Here is a 23893-nt window from a genome sequence, read left to right as displayed (position 1 = left end):
ATCATTGTCTTTTTTGTACCATTCTGTTGATATCATTTAAGGTATATGGTATTAAACAGTTTCAACTGCTGTAGGTCTTTATAAAATAGCAGTAAAATTGATGACTAAAAGTCCTGTTTGTTTGTGAAAGGTATTACAATTTTGCAGACATGAAAAAAGATACCAGTTAGATTTTTATTTTGCAGGCACTGTTATGCCAAGCGAGGGAGTACATGTTTACGATGTGAGAGGAGAAACAAGAGAAAAGTCAACTAAACATCAACACATCAACCCACCACATTCTCTTTAGACAATGATCTTTGATTTGTGAATGTCTTTTAAGTTCAGGGAAAAATATATAGAACACGAAGAAAGAACAGAATTTGTGATATCATAGGCTATGAGCTCTGCAGTTATCACCATACTTTTATGCCATTTATATGCATGTTTTGTTGCTTATTATATGTATGACCAAAACAATTTACAAGCATAAATTTTCTTGTCTTTTTAATCAGACCCTCTACTATTTTCTTACCCATGATGTAGGGATGTTCCACAACACACTGATTTGCTTTAAACTTTATCTTATTGCTTCTTTAGGCTTTACATTCAAAGTAATTCAGTGTAACCATGCTATAACACAATGGTTGAGGTCCACAGACTGTCACCATGCTATGTACACAATCATGCTATAACCAGCCATGTCAGTTAGCTTCAGAAAAAGATGCATGTACCCAGAAAAAAAATGGCAGGTGGGATGGGGTAATTTGGTTGTAAATTAAGTGCTTTATTTTACAGAATTACCATCATAAATAATTGCATATTAAATGAGAAACAACATGTGGTGAAAACATAAAGATTGTGTATATACTATTTTACTTTATTCACCAAACCACACATTGGTATATCTAATATATATATATATATATATATATATATATATATATATATATATATATATATATATATATATGAATATCAAATATGTGTACTCACCAGTCCATCTCATGGCATGCATGAGAGTGAATTCATAATAATTCCATTGAAAGTATGCACACAGAAGTATAATATATTGACAGTATGCAGTATGCACACAAAAGTATAATATTTTGTAATTTTGTCACAGATCATTCGGTATCTGAATTCAACAGAAATAAATAGTAGCAAAATGATGAAACACATATACAGTTCAGTAGGTTTGCACATGTACCTCCCAAGGTCAATAAATATTGTTTATATAAATTTCATACTACTTGAATTTCTCTGTGGTGAATCAGAATACTTTAATTAATTTTCAACTGAACTTCCACCCTCAGGTCGTTGATACATGAAGGCATAAATCACAAGCTAATTGTATTTATTGGACTTAATCTTGTTCAGGGCTTCAAGCTTCTCTTTGACTGGAAACCTTTACATTTCCATATACCATTATCCATTGGAAATACCCACTAATTAACACTTTGACATCTATTTGTGTGAATGCCTGCAGCAAGACTAATTGTTAATTAACAATGGGATCATTTTTATGGGTAATATATGATATCATTCACTGGTCAACTGATTGCATGGTAATTGTTTAACAACACATCCAAGCCATGTGTACATCCAGGTGGCTTTCATTGTTTTTTGTTTAGTTGGGTGTTTTATGTTTTATAAATCATTGCTCCATAATTTGAACAGCGTTTAGCTGTGAGGTGGGCATTGATTATTAGCAATTACTTGTATTAAATGATTTAAAAATTCAGGTGAGAATCTTTTATCTACCACTACAATGTTTGGTGCTTAGTTTTGTCTGCAGTTCAGTGAGTAAATATATATTGACAACAGTTGTACACAGAATGCATTGAAGACAAACATATATTGACAACAGTTGTACACAGAATGCATTGAAGACAAACATACATTGACAACAGTTGTACACAGAATGCATGGAAGACAAACATATACTGACAACAGTTGTACACAGAATGCATAGAAGACAAACAGATTAAAAGCTTAATGGCTTTATTTTTCATGGATCAATAAAAGTATGATTAAAAATTATGAGCAAAAGTCTTTCAAAACTAAACTAAGATCAGAATGTAGTGATTGATTACTGACACATTTGAAATGAACATTCACAAACTGAAATATTAAAAACTTTTTTCATATATAGAATGATGCAGACATAAGACAAATTTTTCTTCAAGAATACAATGCATCTTGTAAAATATTAAATCAAATCTTTCTTTATTTTGGCACAAAACTTCAAGATATTGGTGAAATTATTGTAGAATTTTGGGAGCCATGCCATGATAGTGCTATATTCAGATTCATTCATGATCTCTTCCCCTGAATGATAACGAACCTTTTATACATTGTTTCAGATACTTTGAAAAAATATTTTATTTTTCTATTTCATATCCAAATTCATGCTATAATGTATCATGCTGTAGTGGAGTTTATCTGTATACTGTATGCTTTACATTCAAAGCAATATAATAGAATCAGGTTTCATATATACCCCAGGGGCCCCAAGTGGCCAAGTGGTCTAAAGCGCTCTCTGTTACGGATCACTGCAATCTCACCTCTGTCTGCATGGGATTGAGTCTCAGATTCAGCCAATGTGGGTATGTGAGAAAGCTTGCCAGTAGCTTCTCGTGGGTTGGTGGTTCTTTCCGGGGGTTTTCCCAGGTTCTTCCTCCACCATTAACACTGGCCGCCATGTATAGCCTATCATGTGCTAGAAAATGGCATTAAACCCTACAACAACAACATACTCCTTACTTTCTTAATATTTACCAATGCTATTATGCCTCACCATGAATGTGGAGGGAGCATGTAGAGTTTTGCTTTTAAACAAGTGTAAGAGGGCATTTGTGTAGCATTAACATATTTATTGTTTTTTTAAATATATGTATTTAGAAGAATGGGTATTATTAGTTAAAAATTAGTGATAAAACGATTGCATGTACATGTAATTGCCTGTGGTCATTGAAATATTAATTACATGGATCAATCCCTTGTATACATAAGATCATCTAACTTGCAGAATATGAAGTTGTTGATATTGTGATGGAAAGACTCTTAACAACACAAAATGCCATGAATGGAAACTGTTAATTTCAGGTCAGTCTAGTCGATTTTCTTTATATGTTTATTTATTTGTTTTTCAGGGGAATGCACAAATAGTTATAGCTAAAAATATTTATATAAATTTTAACTTGTTCAAAGAATTGTTCCAGCAATACATACTTGTGGGACCCAGGGAAGGAACGTTCAGTTTGGGGTAGCTACTCTTGATGAAGTTTAGAATTCTGTATCATATGAATTCTTTGAGTAATCAGAGTACCCTGGATTTTGTCAAAAGTGCTTTCCTGGGTACCACACATTTAAATGGAACAGCCCTCGATAGAGAAGTCTGTACATTTTTTTAATGATATTTATAATTTGATTGATTGGTTGTTGTAAGAAATATAACAAACAATTTACAAAATATCTTGCCTTAAGTGATATCTCAATAGAGAAGACACATGTAAAGGAGGATAAATTTTGAGTCCTTTTTTTGACATATACATGTCCAGTCCATCTGCAAATTGCTCACTGCAGTTTGTTAGGAGTAATCAGTAGAACAAACAACATGAATCATGATCTGTGAACATTATGCAACTGCAGATCAGTGTCTGTGCTGTTTTGAGTTGGACTTGTACATGAGTATATTTGACCAGTATATTTCATCTCAATATATGAAGGTCACCGGTCCATACAGGATGAAATGTTGTGATCTTTCAATGGGCTTTATAAAAATATTACACTGTAGTAAATTTATCAACCCTTCTGGTGATCAGCTTAATTTGCTTGAAGATCTGGGTTTGTGCATTTTGTTAGGAGCAATCAGTAGAACAAACAACATAGACCCTGATCTGTAGGTTGTATTATGCTAAGGCAGATCAGGATCTTTGTTATTTGTAGATTTACTCAACTTATAAGGGAACATAAATGGTAACAAAATCAGACCACATACTACTTTATTATTTGATTGTTGTAAAACAAAATTGAAAGTAAAAAGAAAATCTTACGGACTAATAAAAAGATATGGCTGCACACTGAGCACGAGAATGGGGATCTCCCAATCTGATGTCAAGTATCAGAGAGAAACTTGTTTTATCATATTGCACTTATTAACCTAAACCCAGTTTCAAGATTGATTCTTTAAAACTTTGACGTTTCTCTAGTGTTGTGGGGGCCCTGGGTGGCTGAATGGTCCATGGCACTTGCCTTTACAAACTACTCAAACTACTTTGTCGATTTGAGTCTCGAGTTGACCAACATGTGTATGTGCAAAGCTTGCCAGTAGCTTCCCACAGGTTGGTGGTTTTTCCTGGGAAAAATTCTTCCACCAGATATACTGGCTGACATGTATAGCTTATCATGTGCGGAAAAATGGCATGGAGCCCACAAGACCAAAACCAAATTATCTTGCTTCAAACAAAGTAGATATACAGGAAGTGCACACAGCACACTAGATATTTAGTTGTATAATGCACCATTAGATCAGGGTTTGTACTGTTTGATCTATATAGAGGATCTTTATTGCTCATTTTAAATTATATCTATGGAGCAAGAAGAAAAATCTCTACCATTTGGAAGCCGTGGTGAACAAAAGATTGAAATTATTCAGCCGGTATCATACATTTCATTGTTCTCATTTCAATCACATCATGAAATAAACTGATTCTGTTTGACAGAATTAGAAAAATAGTGTTGTGAAATAACGTTGAAATACACATTTGGAATCCTCAGTCACTATAATTTTGCTTTGTGTGACATCATGAGGTATTATCATGTTTTGCATATATAAAAAATATAAGAAGTGTATTAACCTAAATAAGCCAGTAGTCATGTCATAAATAGAATGAACAGTATATCCTGATCTGCCAGGGCAATGCATTACCTAAGGTCTGGGTCTATGCTCTTTGCCTGCCAGGGCATAAGTGACATCAGGTCTGGCTGGATGCTTTTTTTCTGCCAGGGCATTAAGTGACATAAAGGCTGGGTCTATGCTTTTTGTCTGCCAGAAAGTAAGTGACATAAAGGCTGGGTCTGTGCTTTTTGTCCAGGGTTTGTTTTGTATACAGCAGCAAATACAGCAATCAGTCAGGGAAAGACAACTCAGATTTTCAACCCACATCACAAGTAATGAAATATTTAAAATGCTCACATGAAGTTCTTTCAATTAGATTCATGTTTCATTGTATGTACTGCAACACCCTTGTTATTCCAACAGAGGGAACTGCAGTATCTCAGTTGGGAGAACATCAGTTACATTATCCAATGGTCACAGGTTTGACACCCACCCAGGCTAGTGCAGGTTGGCTGCTTCATTGAGTTCTTTGGAAATTTACTTAGTTCTCATTTCCTTGGCATTATATAGCCAAGAATGTTTTAAAGTGGTGCTTAATCAAATAAAAACAAAAATCATAAGTATTCTGTGTCCATGCAGTATGTCATGAAATTCGCTAAAAGGGCTGTCCATGTATTATGTCATGAAATTCACTCAGAGTTTTGTCCATGCAGTATGTCATGAAATTTTCTGAAAGTGCTGGCATGTATCATGTCAAGAATTCACTCCAATTGCTGTCCATGCAGTATGTTGTGAAATTCACTGCAAACATTGGGGCCCCAAGTGGCCAAGTGGTCTAAAGCGCTCTCCATTACGGATCACTGCCATCTCACCTCTGTCTGCGCCGGTTCGAGTCTCGAATTCAGCCAATCTGGGTATGTGAGAAAGCTTGCCAGTAGCTTCTCGTGGGTCTGTGGTTCTTTCCAGGGTCTTCCTCTACCATTAATACTGGCCGCCATGTATAGCCCATCATGGTGTTAAACCCAACAACAACAACACTCCAAACACTGCATGACCTGTCCATACACTGTGTCATGAAATTCACTCCAAGTACTGTCCCTGCAGTATGTGATGAAATTCCCTTCAGGTGCTCACCAGACTACACATTGTTTCATCAGGAGTCAAAAGTACAAGATATACCGAAATTATGCTACCCCCACCCCCAAAAGGACCATACAACTGACAGGTTATTATTTCAATAGAAATTTTTAGAAATTGTGTTGCATTTGGCTTTAGTACCATGTATGAAACAATTTGTTGTTCCATCAGCACTTGTTTGTAATTTAAATACTGAGATATCATAAATGTATGACATCTGTTGATGTTTAAGACTGAGCAGTCTTTTGGAAACAGTGTTAGGTGCATGGGCAACACATTAGAAAGATGCTTGTAAATTGAGTCCGACTGCAAACTGCATCAAACCCAATCTGAAATTGCAGAATACAACAGCAGATCTGGTTACATGCAGTTTTTTTGTAGTAATCAATAAAGGAAACACCATGAATCATGATCTGCCAGCGCATTATGCCACTGCAGATAAGGGTCTGTATTGTTGGCAGTTGGACTCAACTTAAATGACAGGAAATATGGTACTTCAAGATTGTTCTTTTGAGAGTTTATTCATAAATTCACAAATGAATGCTGATTTTTATTCATTGTAAATACACAGTACATGTGTGTTAAGATTTGAAAGATATGTAAATGTTCATTTAGAAGATTTAATCTAGTCAAAATGTACTTTATTAAATTACTGTTTTTAATCTTGAGCACAGTCATTACTATATACACTTTTTTGCACTTGGTCATGTACATTGTAACACGGAAATAGCCAGTATGTTATCCAACTTCAGTGTCCTTCTATAAAATGTGCAACATATCATGTATAACAATTATTATGAATATGACAAATTGTATGTTGGTATATTGCCATGTATAAAAAAAGAACTATGCAAATTGATTCCATATAATAATTCCAAGAGATATGTTATTCCATTATTTTTTTTACATGTCTGTTTATGTACGTTTGAAGTGATATTCTAAAATAGGTCTTTCAGAATATATGCATATTTGTGTTATATGCATGTATACTTGTACAGAACAACCTGCAGTTTATTTTTTAAAATAAATGTTCATTAAGCAGATGGATTGTCTTTGGTTTTTTATAACAGATTTTACAGATTTTTTTTATTCACTCTACAACCAATTTGGAATAACATATAGCATTTTGCCCAATTGTTGGTATATATGTCATTCAGTTGTTATGCACTCGATATCTTGAACCTTATTTCATCTAGCCATGAAAAGTGGTATATGAATGCATCTCAGAGGAGAGTAATTGGGCCATACCAAAACCAGTTAGAAGTGACCTAATTTTCACTCGTGTAGCTTGTAATTTCAGCTGTTTGTTACCTTTAAGGGTTTTGACCCTATTACACCTACACCTATACACAAATATTGAAAATTGGATGTATCTCAGGTGAGTAGCTGAACCATACCAAAGGTAGATCATTGTGACCTATTTTTCAAAGTTGAGGGTTGTTATATTTTCAGCTGTTTGTTACACCCTTAATAGCGTGTATCCTACTGCACCTTCATGTTAAAAAGTGTCATATGGGTGCATCTCAGAATAACTCATCCAAATAAAAACTGACAAGCTTTTTTCACATGCCCGTGTAGGCTGAACCCGAGACTCAAACCCACGTGGGCGGAAGCAAGATGTCAGTGATCTGTAAAGGTGAGCACTTTAAACCACTCGGTTAACCATTGTCAACATAATGCAGAAAATAACTTCAGTTTAAAGTGATCTTGGCCTCAATCTTTTATCTTGACATCTGAACTTTAGCCATTGTCAATTTTAAAACTTTAACTTTTAATTGACACTATATAGCCAGTAATGTGCTGACCCTGTGCCACTACCTATGTATCCACTCACCCATCTACCTACAGTGTCAAGTCATGGAAGACAAAAGCGACTATTACAAAATTATCGTTTTATAATATCAAAGTAGACATACTATAATTATATGATAAAACTAGTTGTTAATGTTGGTTTCTAATTTATCAAAATTATGGTTCATGAAATCTATACACCACAAGTGAGGCCTCGCATGAGAAGCATGCAGCTTTCAGTCCACTCATCTAATTCCTATATTCATTCATATTTACAATATTTATTTAATCTGTTGAAGTTTCATATCACAGCATACAATGTACAGTAATTAATGCAAAAAGTTTACTCCTGAATAAGCATTCCTACTAACAAATGCTTTGGTCACAAAACACCTTCTGAGACCACTCAGGTCGCATAAGTGGTTAGAGCGTCTGCCTTGGATGCTGGAGGTCCCTGGCTCAAACCCCAGGCAAGTCATACCAAAGACAAAAAAGATGGTACTAGCAGCATTAGTGTTAGAACTGGTCAGCCTGGTGTCAGGATAATGTGACTTGGTGGGATATGATGCTAATGTCTGTGGCATGATGCCCCAGTAATAGACATTACTATAAACTGCCACACTGCAACAACGGCACCTAATAAATGAACTTTTATTAAAAATTTCAACAAAGTCACTGAATTTACCAAGATGCATCCATTCACCAAGTTTTGTGATTCTGGGTAGGATAGTATGCATATAACATGTGAAAAACTTTTGAGGTCATGGGCTAAATGAAACAAACTTGTTAAAGACAATTAAGGAACAAAAAAGATGAATTACAGCTTGAAAGTTTTCAATCAGTGTATGTGTGAGTGTGTGTGTGTGTGAGTGATGAAATTCCCTTGTATGATATACCATGGAGGGAACACTGAAAAGAGGAACATCAAAATTGTAATAAAATGAAACAAGAAACAAATTTTTAAATCACTAACATTATATGCATAATTGACCTTAATTGTTAAAAACAAATGAGATACAGCTGTCACCAGTTTGTATGTAGCATGTTAATAGACAGTCATATCAATTTTAAACCTTGGAAAATGGCAAATGGAAAATTTGGTTGAAGGGAAACTTTGTTGGTAAGTGGGTCAAAAAGGTCATAGGTCACGGTAAAACATCAGTACATGTATCTTGTTGCAGCAGGGATAATATATTTCTTTGTATATCTAGATATGTGTAATGGGGAAGGCTTCAAAACCACAGCAGGCTTAAAGAGAAACCCTGCTGGCTTAAATAAAAGTCCCCTGCAGGTTTATATAGAAGTCCCTGCAGGCTTGGGAACATAGAACAGACCTCATGCAGACTCCTGCATAAGATGTGACTTAAGGAGGAAACCTTTTTTTTCTCTGTGATGTGTCTCAAGGTGGTGTTCCAGCTGAGAAAGTCTTGGATCTTTTAACAGAGTGTGGTTTATATAAATAAATAAAAAATTGGTCTTGTATTTTAAGGATTTTACCTTTTTGGGCTTTATCCATGTTTTCTGTGCCTTTTTATAATACTTAAGCTTACTTAGCCATTCAGATATATGAACTTAAAAGGAATATAATATGCTGATCATTTTGAAGTAATCTGTCTCTGACACCAATTTTTCAGAAAACTATATGTAATCCTTTGTCACATGTTGGCAATTGTTCATGCCACAGTTTGGCTGCAATAGAGCCCAGTCAGTACTCAGTATGAGAGAATGTTGAATATTTACGGTAATGCAAAATAAGTATTAGTTGATTTAAAGTACAGTTATACATGTCATCAGTGGGCCTCAATATAAATATTATTACCAATGAAATACCATGCAATATTTCATGCAGCAAATGAACTATATGGTCTCCAGATTCTTTGTTTTTGCAAGTGTCTGCTGCATCTGAAATAATGGCTCATTTGCACTGAAAATATCTAATGATCATCACTGTACTTGGGCATGACTTACAAATGGCTCATTTGCACTGAAAATATATAATGATCATCACTGTTCTTGGGCATGACTTACAAATGGCTCATTTGCACTGAAAAGATCTAATGATCATCACTGTACTTGGGCATGACTTACAAATGGCTCATTTGCACTGAAAATATCTAAATGATTATCACTGTACTTGGGCATGACTTACAAATGGCTCATCTGCACTGAAAATATCTAAATGATCATCACTGTACTTGGGCATGACATACAAATGGCTCATTTGCACTGAAAATATCTAAATGATCATCACTGTACTTGGGCATGACTTACAAATGGCTCATTTGCACTGAAAATATATAATGATCATCACTGTACTTGGGCATGACTTACAAATGGCTCATTTGCACTGAAAATATCTAATGATCATCACTGTACTTGGGCATGACTTACAGATGGCTCATTTGCACTGAAAATATCTAATGATCATCACTGTACTTGGGCATGACTTACAAATGGCTCATTTGCACTGAAAATATCTAATGATCATCACTGTACTTGGGCATGACTTACAGATGGCTCATTTGCACTGAAAATATCTAATGATCATCACTGTACTTGGGCATGACTTACAAATGGCTCATTTGCACTGAAAATATCTAAATGATCGTCACTGTACTTGGGCATGACTTACAAATGGCTCATTTGCACTGAAAATATCTAATGATCATCACTGTACTTGGGCATGACTTACAAATGGCTCATTTGCACTGAAAATATCTAATGATCATCACTGTACTTGGGCATGACTTACAAATGGCTCATTTGCACTGAAAATATCTAATGATCATCACTGTACTTGGGCATGACTTACAAATGGCTCATTTGCACTGAAAATATCTAATGATCATCACTGTACTTGGGCATGACTTACATATGGCTCATTTGCACTGAAAATATCTAATGATCATCACTGTATTTGGGCATGACTTACAAATGGCTCATTTGCACTGAAAATATCTAATGATCATCACTGTACTTGGGCATGACTTACATATGGCTCATTTGCACTGAAAATATCTAATGATCATCACTGTACTTGGGCATGACTTACATATGGCTCATTTGCACTGAAAATATCTAATGATCATCACTGTACTTGGGCATGACTTACAAATGGCTCATTTGCACTGAAAATATCTAATGATCATCACTGTACTTGGGCATGACTTACAAATGGCTCATTTGCACTGAAAATATCTAATGATCATTACTGTACTTGGGCATGACTTACATATGGCTCATTTGCACTGAAAATATCTAATGATCATCACTGTATTTAGACATGAATTATGCACACCCAATTGTGAAATGTGTATTCAGATTTGCTATATGATATAATGACCAACAGATTTGGCTTCAGTTTCACTAAGCACTGCAAATTATCCTCCTCAACTTTAGATTTTTCAAGATCTTTTTCATTACTTGGAAAGCATTGATGAAGTTTTTACTAAACATTTTGTGAGTATCAATGACTAAAATTTAAATACTAACATCTTTACATGCTTACAAATCATGTTTAACTGCAAACAACATAGACCCTGATCTGCCATCACGTAATGTGTTGGAAGATCAGGTACATGAAGTTTGTTATACTAATCACTCGTAACAAACTGCATAGATCCAGATCTGCTGGCACATTATGCTATGGCAGATCAGGATGGGTGCAGATTGCACATATAAATGAGTATTATATGGTATCTTACATTCGTGTGAATAGGGTTATTTTATCTCTGTGGAAACTTAAGGTCTTCCCAATTTTAAAAAAATTATCCAGATCTTTTCAAGGATAAAATGAGTACAAAAATGTACAAATTTAATATAAAAATGTAATTTTTCATCTGCATTTACCTCTAAATGAAAAAAATATTGTTAAATGTACCATAAATGAGATAAAGTAAAATCTCGATCTAAGTGAATAATTTTGAGAAATAATAAAACAGCCTCCACACTGTTCAAAAGAAATTCTGTGGTGATTTTAAGTGAAAAGTGTAAGGTGAGAGAGAGCTGATGGCACATTATTTACTGGAAGATCAGGGTCAATGCTATATTATTGTGATTGGTAATTTCAAGGGAACAACGTAAAATGAGATCTGATGGCACATTTTTATTGACTGGTAAATCACGATCTGCACTGTTCACATTTGGATACCTGGGCACGCTCATTAAAATTTTCTTGTACACACTCTTGCTTGTGATACTTTTATAGAGACCACTCCAGTGGCCAAGTGGTTAGAGCATCTCCTCGGATGTGGGAGGTCGTGGGTTCGATCCCCGGCTGAGTCATACCAAAGACTTACAAAAATGGTACCAACAGCTTCCTTGCTTGGCACTCAGCATTCAGAGGTTAGTGTTAGGACTGGTTGGCCTGGTGTCAGGAGAATGTGACTTGGTGGGACATCATGCTACATGTCTGTGGCATGATGCCCCAGTGCTAGACATCACTATAAACTTACACACTGCAGACATCGTAGTGATATGACTGAAAAATTGTTAAAGCTACGTTAAAAATCCAAATCACAACAACAACAACAACTTTTATATTAGATTTTAGATTATTAATATATTTGTTGGAGGCAGAGATAGTAGAAAGGATACAATATAACCTTTTAGTTTCAAACTTTACTCAAAGGAACCTTTTTTTTTTAATTCTTGAAATAAAATGTAGGAATTCCTCAAGTTTAAGGATATCCTCAAACTTTCCTCACAAACAAGTCAAAACTCCTTTGAGGAAACTTAAAGATGTTCTGATTGCATTTGATTTTCTTACACCTGCTGAATGTTCTGTAAACAAAAAGCCATTGTTACCAACCAAGTGATAAGAAATTTATTCAAAAATCAGTCTGAGGAAGAATTTTGGAGATATTTAGTGAAATGGGGCCTGTTACAGACAAGCAAATACACCACAATAACATACAAATTTATCTCAGAAACATGTAAACAGTAAATTAATGAAAAATGTACTCCTGAATCCTTACAAATCATCTTGCTCGTATTAAAGGACTTAAATTGTATTCCATGCTTTTATTTCTGTTGCTAGGATATATTTCTTTCTTAGATTTTAATGACATTATAGTACTGGATGGTCAAAAGTAACTAAAACTTTATAAACTCGTTTTTTTACCACAACTCTTTGCAACTGATTTAACCTAGTCCTGCCTTGTTTCTCTTGTTAATGTTTTTGGTTCACTGTTAATGAACTAAATCATCAATAAAAATGCACCAACATGGAACAGATCCACAGGGTCCTCTTTAACGCCTCTTTCATTCTGTAGTGAAGACTCATATTATTGGATGCAAAAGGACCTATTGGCTGGCCTGGTTTAACTATGTTCAAACACAAACTTTTCATATGCATCAGCTAGATTTCCTTTCAAATGAAAATCTAAAGAAATTCTCCTTTTCTTTGTTGAATTCATCTTCTTCCTGAAAGAGATTATTAAGAAATTTTGCAACATGATGTTGAATTTTGTCATTGATATCTTCCACACAAGCTAGGTCCGATATGTATTTATTCAGACTAGGGACCCTAATAGGAAAATATTAATTATCTAACTAAAACAGACAAATACCTGACTTAAATAAGAAGTTTAGCCTCTACTACAATATTATGACCACCAGACCGTACATTAAGGTAGGACCTTTTACTATTACTTACAGTGACATTTCTATACTGAAAAAGATATCATTTCAGGATCAGCTGTTGTGACTCTTTACCTTCCTAAGACCTGGATATCATAAAGCCCAGAACCTTAGACTGAAATTCAGTTTCCATTATTAACCAATCATTAGCAAGCTTTCATAAGCAACATCATTTGTGATTGGCTAAACAAAATATCCAGTTCAAACTCAGAAGTTTTATGATTTCTAGACATGGACTCTTGAAAATTTTTATGTGCAAAACTCGAGCTATAGCTCAAAATCCTTAAGTCAGACATGATTACTTAGAGCTGAGAAATGGGTCAGTCAAATGACCATATCTGATCCATCCTTGAATTCACACTGTGGCTTGAATTACCCACAATCTGTAGGTGACTTGTGTCACATGACAGGCTCATATCAGGTCATGCAACTTCCAGCTACATCTGAGAAAGTCTATGTGATCGAAACTTATGTAAGCTTGAAAATTTTATTTTTTGAACATTAACTTTTTCTGTATGACACTTTCCAACAGCAAAGTCATGAAATAATCTACAATCAGTAATGTTGCTTTTGTCGAGCAAAATAAAGACGCTGAGTAAGATGTTGAGAAGTTTACATCATGACCATGTATTAGGCCTTAATGTCTGCAGATACATCAAATTGCAGGATTGCAAGAACTTAATTTCCTTCTTTTTTTGTTGCTTTGTCATTTCATATGTTTTGAAGAAAAATGCAAGATATAGCAATCGTGATGTTATCTATAGGCATGGGAACTTGATTAATCATTATGTGTTGAATGTTTTTGTGCAAGTCAATATTAAGTTTTTGTGCAAGTCAATAACTTTGGAAAATAGGTGAGACACTATGTTCCACAGGAATCCTTGCATAAAAATACATACTGATTCAACCAGTTTGGATTTCTTAAAGACTGTTTGGCCACTTGTAAGTTTAGAACTAGAAATGATTTATTAATGATCACTCAGAATCACAGTTACAGTTTAACTTATGTTTTTTATTTTGATTTTTTATTTAAAAAAACCAGAAGTACCATAATTTTTAAATATGCCAAAGTACTACACAGAATATTCCCTATGTGTTTAGAGAAGAATATCGAACATGAAAAGGGGGAATGATATTTGTGCCACAAATAGGACCGCCTACCCATACACATGGAATATGTTCTCTTCTCCATAAATGCTGATGCATTTTTCTCAACAAAAAAAAAAGAGTACAACTGCAGTTTTTCTGGCACAGCCTATACTTCAACTTTTAAAGGGTCCACTCTAGATGACTAACTGTTGAAAGACACCTTTATTTTACCTGACGATTATTTGGTCTGTTTCTGATCAATCCTAAATTGTGCAATGAAGATTTCAAGCCAAACATGACAAGACAATGGTGTCCATTTGTACATCTAATAGAAATGACATGTCTAAAGGAATAAGTATTATGCTGAAACATTCATTTGAAATAACTTTATCTTCATCCTGTGTACATTGCAGTTATGTAGCCAAACACAACATTTAAAATAACACAGTCCGATAAAAGGAGAATAGGTGGCATCTTACCACACAACCAACCACTTTAGCAATACTAGAAACATACAACATAACCAAATTAGCAATACTAGAAACTTACCACACAACCAAATTAGCAATACTAGAAACTTACCACACAACCAAATTAGCAATACTAGAAACATACAACATAACCAAATTAGCAATACTAGAAACATACAACATAAACAAATTAGCAATACTAGAAACTTACCACACAACCAAATTAGCAATACTAGAAACTTACCACACAACCAAATTAGCAATACTAGAAACATACAACATAACCAAATTAGCAATACTAGAAACTTACCACACAACCAAATTAGCAATACTAGAAACATACAACATAACCAAATTAGCAATACTAGAAACATACAACATAACCAAATTAGCAATACTAGAAACTTACCACACAACACAATTAGCAATACTAGAAACATACAACATAACCAAATTAGCAATACTAGAAACTTACCACACAACACAATTAGCAATACTAGAAACATACCACACAACCAAATTAGCAATACTAGAAACATACCACATAACCAAATTAGCAATACTAGAAACATACAACATAACCAAATTAGCAATACTAGAAACTTACCACACAACCAAATTAGCAATACTAGAAACATACAACATAACCAAATTAGCAATACTAGAAACATACAACATAACCAAATTAGCAATACTAGAAACTTACCACACAACCAAATTAGCAATACTAGAAACTTACCACACAACCAAATTAGCAATACTAGAAACTTACCACACAACCAAATTGGCAATATTAGAAACTTACCACACAACCAAATTAGTAATACCAAAAACATATCACACAACCAAATTAGCAATACTAGAAACTTACCACACAACCAAATTGGCAATATTAGAAACTTACCACACAACCAAATTAGTAATACCAAAAACATATCACACAACCAAATAAGCAATACTATAAACTTACCAACTTCCAAATTAGTAATACTATAAACTTACCACATGTCCAAATTAGTAATACTAAAACTTACCATACAACCAAGTTAGCAATACTTACCACACAACCAGTTAGCAATACTAGAAACTTACCACACAGCCAATTAGCAATACTAGAAACTTACCACACAACCAGCTGCTTTAGCAATACTGATAACTTTCTCAGCATACTCTTCAACCTTTTCTATCTTCAACTCCAGCATATACCTAGTATGGATATAAATATATAAATAATACAAATGAAATCAACAAAATCGATTGAAATTATTAAAAAGTTACATGCTGTTTATCATTATAAAGACCCTAATAGCAAAACAGTATTGTGTCAATATGAAGACACTAGTAGTGATGATGTATTGATGATGATGATGATGATGAAGATACTGATAGTGGTATTGTGTTGTTGATTATTAACACTAACAGTGATATTGTGCTGATGATTATGAACACATTGATAATGATGTTGTGTTGTCAATGATTATGAACTTTGTGGAATTGTTGTACTTAAGTGAAGAAGAACCCTACTGATTTCTAGCTCAAAAAGTCAAAGGTCACTGACTGAAAGAATAAAATAGTTTGATGCCACAACTTGAGTTCTTTATCATCTATGGTAACCAAACTAAGTGGATGGCTTACAATTGGTGTAAGTAAGAAACCTATCAGTATCAGAGTCAAAAGGTTAAAGGTCAAAGTCAATGTGACTTCAAAAGCAAAATGGATTTCATACAATAACATTGCCTGTAGAATACATACGTCAACCAAATTTTGGGATAAGGAAGAAGGCTACTGATTTTAGGGTCAAAGATCAAGGATCAAAGAAACTGACTGGACAATGGCTTCTGTACAATAATATTAGTTTGACATTACAGATCTGGCCCAAACTATGTGGATGGTTTGAAATTAGGGTGATAAAAATGCATTTTGAGTTTGGGTTCAAAAAGATAAAGCTCCATATCACTCTTACTGAAGGAAGTAAAAATGGTTTCTATGCAACAATTTATTATAATAAAAATATGACAGATGAATAATACGCCATTCCTGTTGATTGGTGCATCAGTAAACAAGCATCCAGAAACTTTATCTGAACACAAATCATTATGTTTTGGATGAAGACAATCACAAAACAAATGATTTCTTATTGATCAATAAGTAAAGTATGTTCATGACTTTAGGTAAATTGATTTTGGCATGTCACTTAGGAAGCTCCTTCCTATGTGTGGAGTCATAAGTTAAAATCAGTTTTCAGTATTTGGCCCAAGGTAAGTAATTAATAACGTTGTCATTAATCATCACACCATACCTTGCTGATTCAAGAATAGTTGTTGCTTTGTCAGCAAATATTGGGTTCACTTCTGACTTTAGCAGATGTACAAGGCTGAAATAAGAGAAAAAATATCCTGAATTTCATTCACATTATAATTAATGAAATCGTTTAGTCAAGCACATGGAAAATATCTCAGAAATGTGACATGCAGTCAATTGTTGATTATTTATATTACCTGGAAGATAAAAATCTTATCTGCTTAGCGAGATTTCTACAAATGTCATTATTATTTCAGTAAGAAAATAAAAGATGAAGGAATTCATCAGATGGAGTGCCTTTTAATTTTAATTTAAATTGTACTGCATTGTATAATTATGATGTAAAAATTAATAATTCCATCACAAGTTTTAGAGTCCAAATAACTGCAGCATATCATTCTGTTAACACCTGTATCTTTTCAAATTTAAAGTGATGAATTATCTAAATTTCATTATAACAATAAAAATGTGGATAATATGGCAGAGTTTTTGGTACTTTCTTTTATTGGGTAGATATAGCTTTGATCATATTCAAAAGGGATGACATATACAGCCAAGTTTCTCTAATATGGCATTCATTTACATGACTTTTCCATTTGTACAAAACATGAACAGTGATAAGAATGGCCAATTGCAGGTAATTATTCAAATCTTTATGTAATATTTAGATTAACTTCACTACTGACTAATCACCAGGTAATTATTCAAATCTGTATGTACCGTTTAGATTAACCTGATCAATCACCAGAGTAGCATTAACCAATCTCTAGAGTGAAGATAGCATTGACTGATCACCAGAGTGGACCAGAGTTGTGTTAGCATTGACCAATCTCTAGAGTGAAGATAGTATTGACTGATCACCAGAGTGGAGCTAGCACTGACCAATTATCACAGTTATGTTAGCATTGACCAATCTCTAGAGTGAAGATAGCATTGACTGATCACCAGAGTGGAGCTAGCACTGACCAATCATCAGAGTTGTGTTAGCATTGACCAATCTTTAGAATGAAGATAGCATTGACTGATCACCAGAGTGGAGCTAGCACTGACCAATCACCAGAGTTGTGTTAGCATTGACCAATCTCTACAGTGAAGATAGCACTGACTGATCACCAGAGTGGAGCTAGCACTGACCAATCATCAGAGTTGTGTTAGCATTGACCAATCTTTAGAATGAAGATAGCATTGACTGATCACCAGAGTGGAGCTAGCACTGACCAATCACCAGAGTTGTGTTAGCATTGACCAATCTCTAGAGTGAAGATAGCATTGACTGATCACCAGAGTGGAGCTAGCACTGACCACTTATTAGAGTTGTGTTAGCATTGACCAATCTTTAGTATGAAGATAGCATTGAGTGATCACCAGAGTGGACCAGAGTTGTGTTAGCATTGACCAATCTCTTGAGTAAAGATAGCATTGCCTGGTCACCAGAGTGGAGCTAGCACTGACCAATCATCAGAGTTGTGTTAGCAATGACCAATCTCTAGAGTGAAGATAGCATTGACTGATCACCAGACAGGAGCTAGCACTACCGGAGTGGAGCTAGCACTGACCAATCATCAGAGTTGTGTTAGCAATGACCAATCTCTAGAGTGAAGATAGCATTGACTGATCACCAGAGTGGAGCTAGCACTGACCAATTATCAGAGTTTTGTTAGCATTGACCAATCATAAGAGTGAAGCTATCTCCAAATACAATGCCCTTTACCTGATCAGAAAGGCAGATTATATAAAATATGTATCTTCTGACAATAACACCATAAAAATCTGTAAAATAGTAAGTGTATTCTCAGTATTTTATGAAAATATTATAACTTCTTGAACTTACTCATATTATAATATAATTCATATCACACACTGTGTTACAGCATCAGACCTGAATGTCTCATGTCATAAAATGATTATCACACAAGGTGTCACAGCATCAGACCTGAATGTTTCATGTCATAAAATGAATATCACACAAGGTGTCACAGTATCAGACCTGAATATGTCATGTCATAAAATGAATATCACACAAGGTGTCACAGTATCAGACCTGAATATTTCATGTCATAAAATGAATATCACACAAGGTGTCACAGTATCAGACCTGAATGTTTCATGTCATACAATGAATATCATACAAGGTGTTACAGCATCAAATCTGAATGTTTCATGTCATAAAATGCATATCACACAAGTTGTCAGAGCATCAGACCTGAATGTTTTATGTTCTGCATATCACACAAGGTGTATGAGCATCAGACCTGAATGTTTATGTTTTGCATATCACACAAGGTGTATGAGCATCAGACCTGAATATTTTAAGTTTTGCATATCACACAAGGTGTATGAGCATCAGACCTGAATGTTTTAAGTTTTGCATATCACACAAGGTGTATGAGCATCAAACCTGAATGTTTTGTTTTGCATATCACACAAGGTGTATGAGCATCAGACCTAAATGTTTTATGTTTTGCATATCACACAAGGTGTATGAGCATCAGACCTGAATGTTTTATGTTTTGCATATCACACAAGGTGTTTGAGCATCAGACCTGAATGTTTTAAGTTTTGCATATCACACAAGGTGTATGAGCATCAGACCTGAATGTTTTAAGTTTTGCATATCACACAAGGTGTATGAGCATCAGACCTGAATGTTTTAAGTTTTGCATATCACACAAGGTGTATGAGCATCAGACCTGAATGTTTTATGTTTTGCATATCACACAAGGTGTATGAGCATCAGACCTGAATGTTTTAAGTTTTGCATATCACACAAGGTGTATGAGCATCAGACCTGAATTTTCAACATGCTCTTCATGTAGCTACTAATACACAGTGATTCATATGTGACTAATAACATTATTGGTCAGTAATCCATCAGAATTTATCATTTGTTATAATATGACTTACATTTTAGAAAAGTTAGTAATTTTTCAATTAAAATGAGAATATTTACTTCAAATGATGAGATCAGACTGTACAAAGATCTCCACTATATCAGTAAACAGTGTTATACAATATTTACATTAGATGATGAGATCACATGGTGTAAAGACATCCCCTACATCAACAAACAGTCATACTATTATTGATCAAATGATGAGATCACATGGTACAAAGATATCCACTACATCAAAACACAGTGTCATACTATATTTACATCAGATGATGAGCTCAGACTGTACAAAGACATCCACTACATCAACAAACAGTGTCATACTAAATTACAAAGATATATTCTACAAGCATATCTAACCTGTTGGCAAAGTAGACAATATGAAAGAGCTTCTGATATTTCCCTTTCTTTGGAAGCTCTGACAGTGAGTTCAGGGGCAGGAATGTAATCTTCACATTCTCTAATGGCATTGCCTCTGTAATTACCAGAAACAAATGCATTTGAGATTATACAAACTTCACAGTAGCCTTCAAACTTATTCAATATGCAATGTTCAAACCTGCGAGAAGCATAGGGGTGTCCCTCCAGTGCCATTAATGTCTTTCTAGAGGTGAGCAGTATTACTTGTATACTGGTTTACCATGGCATTCTTTGGATTATATATATATATATATATATATATATATATATATATATATATATATATATATATATATATATATATATATATATATATATATATATATATATACACAGTGCAACCCCGCTATAAAGTGCCCTGCGATAATGTGAATTCGGATATAATGTGGTTGTGGTGTGGCTCCCAAAATTTCCTATATTATTCTTTCAAAGTACGTGAAATAATGTATAAAAAAATGTATTATCATTTTTGGGAAGAGATCGTGTATGAATTCGAATACAATATAATAGTGGTGTGGTTCCTGAAATTTTAAATACAAGTACGTGTATTTTTCTCGTACTCGGATTGTTTTTTTTTAAGTACAAGAAATATTCTGTAAAATTGTATTATCATTTGGTGGAAGAGTTCACATATGAATCTGAATATAATATGATTGTGGCATGGCTTCTGAAATTTAACAATTTCACCAAGTTCTTGAAGTGTTATGCCAAAATAAACATTATCGGAAATGTTACTTATTACTCAACCATGAGTAAAGCCAGTAAGTCATTTTTTTGATTGTCTTCAGTTAATTCTGTGTACAATTATTGCTCAAACAATAGCCGACGTGTTTCTTCTTTAACTGCATAACAACCAAGCAGCAGACAATGTGGTGGTTGATAAAAGATTCTCACAATTTAATAAACATCAAAAAACGAAAGCTGCCAACATGTTTTCAGGGCTTGGCGGTGTTATTAGACACAATCAGTTGACCAGTAAATAATGTCTACTTTATTAGCTGGAAATTGAAAGGGTATGAAACTGTACATGCATTCGGTTTAAAAATCTTTATAAAAGTATTTTTCACATGTTTCTTTCCATATTCACAAAATCTTAAGTAAAAGTTATACGCATGCTGAAAGCATGTCTTGTTTGTTAATTATTCTTGTTGTAGTCATTCAAATGAATAGCATTACAAGAGTTAATTATTGGAAATTTACAATGGATAAAGGTACACAGAAACTAATAGGATAAAATTTTAGCTGTATGAGATTTGTACAGACACATTTCATAAACCCTGGAACGCAACAAATCATACATGTGCTTCTTCTTTCTTAACCTAATTTTGCAGTTAATTTTTCCCAATGAATTCAGACACATAACGATCTGTGACAAAATTATTGAATAGTTTAAATATGTATGCAATTATTTTTTTTGCAGTGGAATTACATGTATTATGGATTAAATGCATGCCATGACAGTACAATATCAGACGGTAGGTATATGGTGTTGATACTCTGTTCTTGCTATATATCAGATGTTCAAACACAATGATCTGTGACAAAATTACTGAATATTTTAAAAATCTGTGTGCAATTTTTCAATGGAATTACATGCATTATGGATGAATTCCATGCCATGACAGCATGATAGTAAATGGTCTTGACAGCCTATTAATGATATACATTAGAAATGAACAAACATATATGTGCTAATGCGTTGTTCTCTGAAAAAAGTAAAATACTGTAAAACCCGCAATAATGCAACCCCGCTATTAGTGCAATCCAATTTTTTGGACCCCAATTATTGTGTTATAGTAGGGTTCCATTGTATATATTGTTCCATATATTTAATTTGTATTGTATGTTGGCTTTTCTCCATGATTATATGTTATGTATTATCTATATCTTGTAATTGATCTTTGTCCAAAATCAAGTTATGGGTCTATTTGACTAGTGACATTTATTCTGTAAACAATTTAAAACATAGGTAGTTAATATTTCTTTATGACTGTAAAATAAATATTCCAATAATTGTTAAAGAAGGTAAACATGTTTACTTGTATCTGAGCTTAAGACATTAGTTTTTCACTTGGAAATTCCTGATCTTGTTGATAAATTATAATGTTTTAGAAAAGAAACTGACTTGCATCCTATTTTTACATTAATGTTGTTTACTTCAAAATTACTCAATCCTGCACATCTGAAGCGCAACCAGTCTTATTGTTGTGCTCAGTACTTAATTTGGGTAAATTTATTTATTCAAATTATTATTCACTGGTATTACAAAGTGGCTCAATAATATTTTTGGACTAAATCATTATTTCGGATCTATTGGGAATTCATTCAAGGATCTTTTGGATTATGCTATTGTTTTACATCATCACATTACAGAACACAGTGACATTGGCACATTCAAGGCTACAGTCATATCAGCAAGTTCAATATTGGAATTCATTAAGATTGCCAATGGAATTCATTTGGAACTCTATACACTTGGACTTGTTACTGGATGTTTAGAACTATTTGGGATTTAATTCACAACACATGAAGTTCTTTTAAATTGTCACTTTGTATTCTAGGAAAATAAATTATTTGCTGAATTTTACAAAATGTTTTGGTTCTTGCACTTTTCTCTTACTTACTTTAAGACCACAGGGTCATAACAATATATATATATATATATATATATATATATATATATATATATATATATATATATATATATACACACACACACATACACACACAATCTGTCCATTTTACTTCAAGTTTGTTTCTCATATCAAACTGCAGGGCCTGAAATGTCAGAGAAATATATATTTACCCTTACCATAATTCATGATCTTCTGAAATCTGCTTAGCATCTTCAATATGTTATTTTATTACTATGTAATGAAAATCTGAGCCCTTGCACTAAAATATTTTTATTGGAGAAGTCTTATATCAGATTTTTTCCTAATATTTATAACACCCAGTGATCAAGTAGGAAAAGGGGTCAACACTCTCTGGAATGTTTGCCATCCTGCAGTGTATCAGGTACAGACAAATTCCATGTGCTTGGTTTTTGCATGCTGATAAATCACAGTTAAACTCTTCTAGAACATTTGGTAAATCCACTGAGAAGATGCATGATTTTAGGTTGAGGTTGAGGAAAGATAAATGTCTGATTTACGAAGATTAATCATAGACTGACACTCTGCATACTGATTGCTAAAGTTGCTGGTTTCCTGTAATTTTATAACCAGTCTCTCCCTTTTAAGTGATCAGCTTCTACTTGCATCAGTGAACTTGTATGACTATATTAACACTTTCTAAGAATTAAACAGCACATCGTTTTTAAATATATTAAGT

The 23893-nt window shown here is 33.9% G+C and overlaps 2 protein-coding genes across 2 annotated transcripts in view; one reads left to right on the top strand and one right to left on the bottom strand.

Moving 5' to 3' along the window:
• The window catches only part of LOC149785658 (differentially expressed in FDCP 8 homolog), a 45996-nt gene extending 45520 nt beyond the window's left edge, over nt 1-476 (top strand). The window contains exon 12 of the mRNA XM_089979484.1: nt 186-476. Coding sequence (XP_089835610.1) covers nt 186-255 — 70 coding nt within the window. The 3' untranslated portion in view covers nt 256-476. The remainder of the gene's footprint in view (nt 1-185) is intronic.
• Nucleotides 477-12656: 12180 nt separating this feature from the next.
• Nucleotides 12657-23893, bottom strand: part of LOC149785657 (dynein axonemal assembly factor 3-like) — a 32473-nt gene continuing 21236 nt past the window's right edge. The window contains exons 13-16 of the mRNA XM_089931228.1: nt 20501-20615; nt 17249-17323; nt 16074-16155; nt 12657-13174 (exon numbers count right to left, since the gene is read on the bottom strand). Coding sequence (XP_089787354.1) covers nt 13106-13174; nt 16074-16155; nt 17249-17323; nt 20501-20615 — 341 coding nt within the window. The 3' untranslated portion in view covers nt 12657-13105. The remainder of the gene's footprint in view (nt 13175-16073; nt 16156-17248; nt 17324-20500; nt 20616-23893) is intronic.

The sequence above is a fragment of the Sinohyriopsis cumingii genome, chromosome 13 (genome assembly GCF_028554795.1).
Source record: "Sinohyriopsis cumingii isolate HCF-2022 chromosome 13, ASM2855479v2, whole genome shotgun sequence".
In the NCBI taxonomy this organism is placed as follows: domain Eukaryota; kingdom Metazoa; phylum Mollusca; class Bivalvia; order Unionida; family Unionidae; genus Sinohyriopsis; species Sinohyriopsis cumingii.
This window is presented reverse-complemented; position numbering and strand designations above follow the sequence as displayed.